The 2,483-nt window shown below is 56.0% G+C and overlaps 1 protein-coding gene across 1 annotated transcript in view; it reads right to left on the minus strand.

The window, feature by feature from the left end:
• Col23a1 (collagen type XXIII alpha 1 chain) overlaps positions 1-2,481 on the minus strand; it is a gene marked incomplete at its 5' end in the record, with an annotated part of 364,233 nt that extends 361,752 nt beyond the window's left edge. Inside the window, one exon of the mRNA XM_008833774.2 lies at positions 2,365-2,481. Within this exon, the coding sequence (XP_008831996.1) occupies positions 2,365-2,481 (117 nt within the window). The remainder of the gene's footprint in view (positions 1-2,364) is intronic.
• Between the last annotated feature and the right edge of the window lie 2 nt (positions 2,482-2,483).

Here is a 2,483-nt window from a genome sequence, read left to right on the forward strand (position 1 = left end):
GAAGGGGGGAAGAGGAGGAGGGGGAGGAAAAGGGGAGGGAAGAAGAGAGGGAGGAGGAGGAAAAGGAGGAGGAGAGAAATAGGAGAAAGAGAGGAAGAGGAGGAAGAGGAAGTAGGAGGTAGAGGAAGAAGAGAAAGGAGGAGGGAAAATGACAGGAGGAAGAGCAAGAAGAGATGAGGGAGTCAACCCTTGGGCTGGAGCCCCTGCTCAACGGTAGAGGGCTGGCCTAGCTTGTGTGAGGCCCTGGGTTCTGTCGGAGGAAAAGGAGGAGGAGAGAAATAGGAGAAAGAGAGGAAGAGGAGGAAGAGGAAGTAGGAGGTAGAGGAAGAAGAGAAAGGAGGAGGGAAAATGACAGGAGGAAGAGCAAGAAGAGATGAGGGAGTCAACCCTTGGGCTGGAGCCCCTGCTCAACGGTAGAGGGCTGGCCTAGCTTGTGTGAGGCCCTGGGTTCTGTCCCCCAAGGAATCACACTTCCCAGAAGTGGCTGTGTCCCCAAGACTCCAGTCCTGTTAGTACAGACACAGTCTGAATTCCTTGTACAAAGATCTTGCAGGGATTTCTGGTTTATCGGGTCACAGCTTACAGTTTATTTTTCCTACATGACAGGAACCTCTCATTAGGAAGAACAGGGCAGTTGGAATACTCACAGGTAGAAATTTAACTGGCCTGCCATAAATTAGTTCAGCACCCTAGTCTCTAGGGATTTGCCAAAAGATAATAGGTGGTAATTATGAAACCATCACCAGAAGTTGCCAGCAGGGCCTGGGGGAGACTTCTGCCCTCTGCAGGCATTTTCAAGAGGGAAAAGACAAAAGAACTCAAGAAGGAGCAATTTTGTCTAGAACCAAGTCAAAGAGATGTAAAGTTGGCTTAAATTAAAGCGGTTAAGAAATAGGTGTGGGCCGGGCATGTTGGCGCTTGCCTTTAATCCCAGCACTCGGGAGGCAGAGGCAGGCAGATCTCTGTGAGTTCAAGGCCTGCGTGGTCAACATAGTGAGTTCCAGGACAGCTGGGGCTACAGGGAGACCCTGTCTCAAAAAAAGACAGAGAGAGAGAGAGAGAGAGAGAGAGAGAGAGAGAGAGAGAGAGAGAGAGAGAGAGAGAAATAGGTGTGGTGGGGAGGTGCGGTGGGCAGGGAGGTGCGATCCAGTCTTGCTCTGTTCCCTTTGAGTCGCCAAGTCCCTCCACCGTGCATACACAGCTCTGTATATGCAACAGTACTAGGGGACCAAGCCAGGGCCTGGCCGATGCTAAGCACGCCCTCTAATCACTTTTACGACTGACCCACACCCCCAGCTCCGCACAGCTGATTAGATTAACAAAGATCACAGCGGGCCACAATTCGGGGAATGAATGGAGACACCCGCGCCCTCCCTCAGCTTCACCAAGAAGCATGGCTCATTTCCTACAGCGCTTGGGATGCCTCCCTCCCCCAGTCTCTTTGGATCTGAGGCAGCCACCTTCCCCAGGAGGAGGATGACCACTCCAGCAAGGGAGTCAGAGCCAAGGGAAGCTCTGGCCAGTGCGCTGCTTTCCCTGTTCTACAGGCAAGAGGCCTGCTGCAGGCTGACAAACATCGGAGGGAAGCTTAGACGTCCATGCACACAGCAGTCATCCTTTTTTGTTTGTTTTTCTATTTAAGAGTCTCACTCTGTAGTCCAGGCTGGACCCGGAACTCAAACTATATAGTTCAAGCTGGCCTCGAACTCCCGCCAATTCTGTCTCAGCCTCCCAACTTCTGGGACGTGGGCCACTGTGCCCGGCTCACAACAGCAGTTTTAGAAAACCGAAGATGCTAAGAACAAGTGATGGAATCAGGATTCCGATGCACAGGAGGAGGCAGCTCTGAGGTGCTGCGTCCCCACGGTGCAGATGCGCCCTTGCACGGTGTGCGTGCTCAGCCCCAGCAGCTAGCGAGCAGGGCTCACCTAGGACCCAGCTCCTTCCAAATAAACCTTCCTGGGCGCGGAGGGCTGATCGAGCCCTGCTGGGTCCAGGCTGTTCAGGCCATTGGAAGGACGGTCACCCGGCTTCGTCATGCACGAGCCTCATCCGTATCCTAGGAGCTCAGAACAGCTCAGAGGCGGCGGGCTTGAGCGCACAGCTCAGTTTGCTATCCGGTCTGTTACTCCGAAGTCCACGGTCTTCACTTACCCCTGCTTCTCCGGTAAACGGCCCCTTCGGGTCGTTTGTACTGCAGATATATAAGTCCTAGCACAGGAGCCGGGCAGCGATACCCAACCCCGGGGAGACCGCCCCGCGCAGTCCTCCCGGATGAGACACCCCTCGTCTGGGTGACAGTCCCCCTGCCCAACACACCCTCGTCCAGCCGGGCATCCCCCGGCCGGCGATCGCGCGCCTCACCTCCCGCAGCAGGCGCTCCAGGTGCGGCTCGGCCCAGGCTGCCAGGGCGCCCGGCGTCCCCGCGTGGCGCAGCAACTCGCGCTCCTGCTCCAGCGCCGCCACCCGGCGGTGCAGCGCGG

This window comes from Nannospalax galili, unplaced genomic scaffold, assembly GCF_000622305.1.
Source record: "Nannospalax galili isolate Female #2095 unplaced genomic scaffold, S.galili_v1.0 scaffold1877, whole genome shotgun sequence".
Taxonomy (NCBI): Eukaryota; Metazoa; Chordata; class Mammalia; order Rodentia; family Spalacidae; genus Nannospalax; species Nannospalax galili.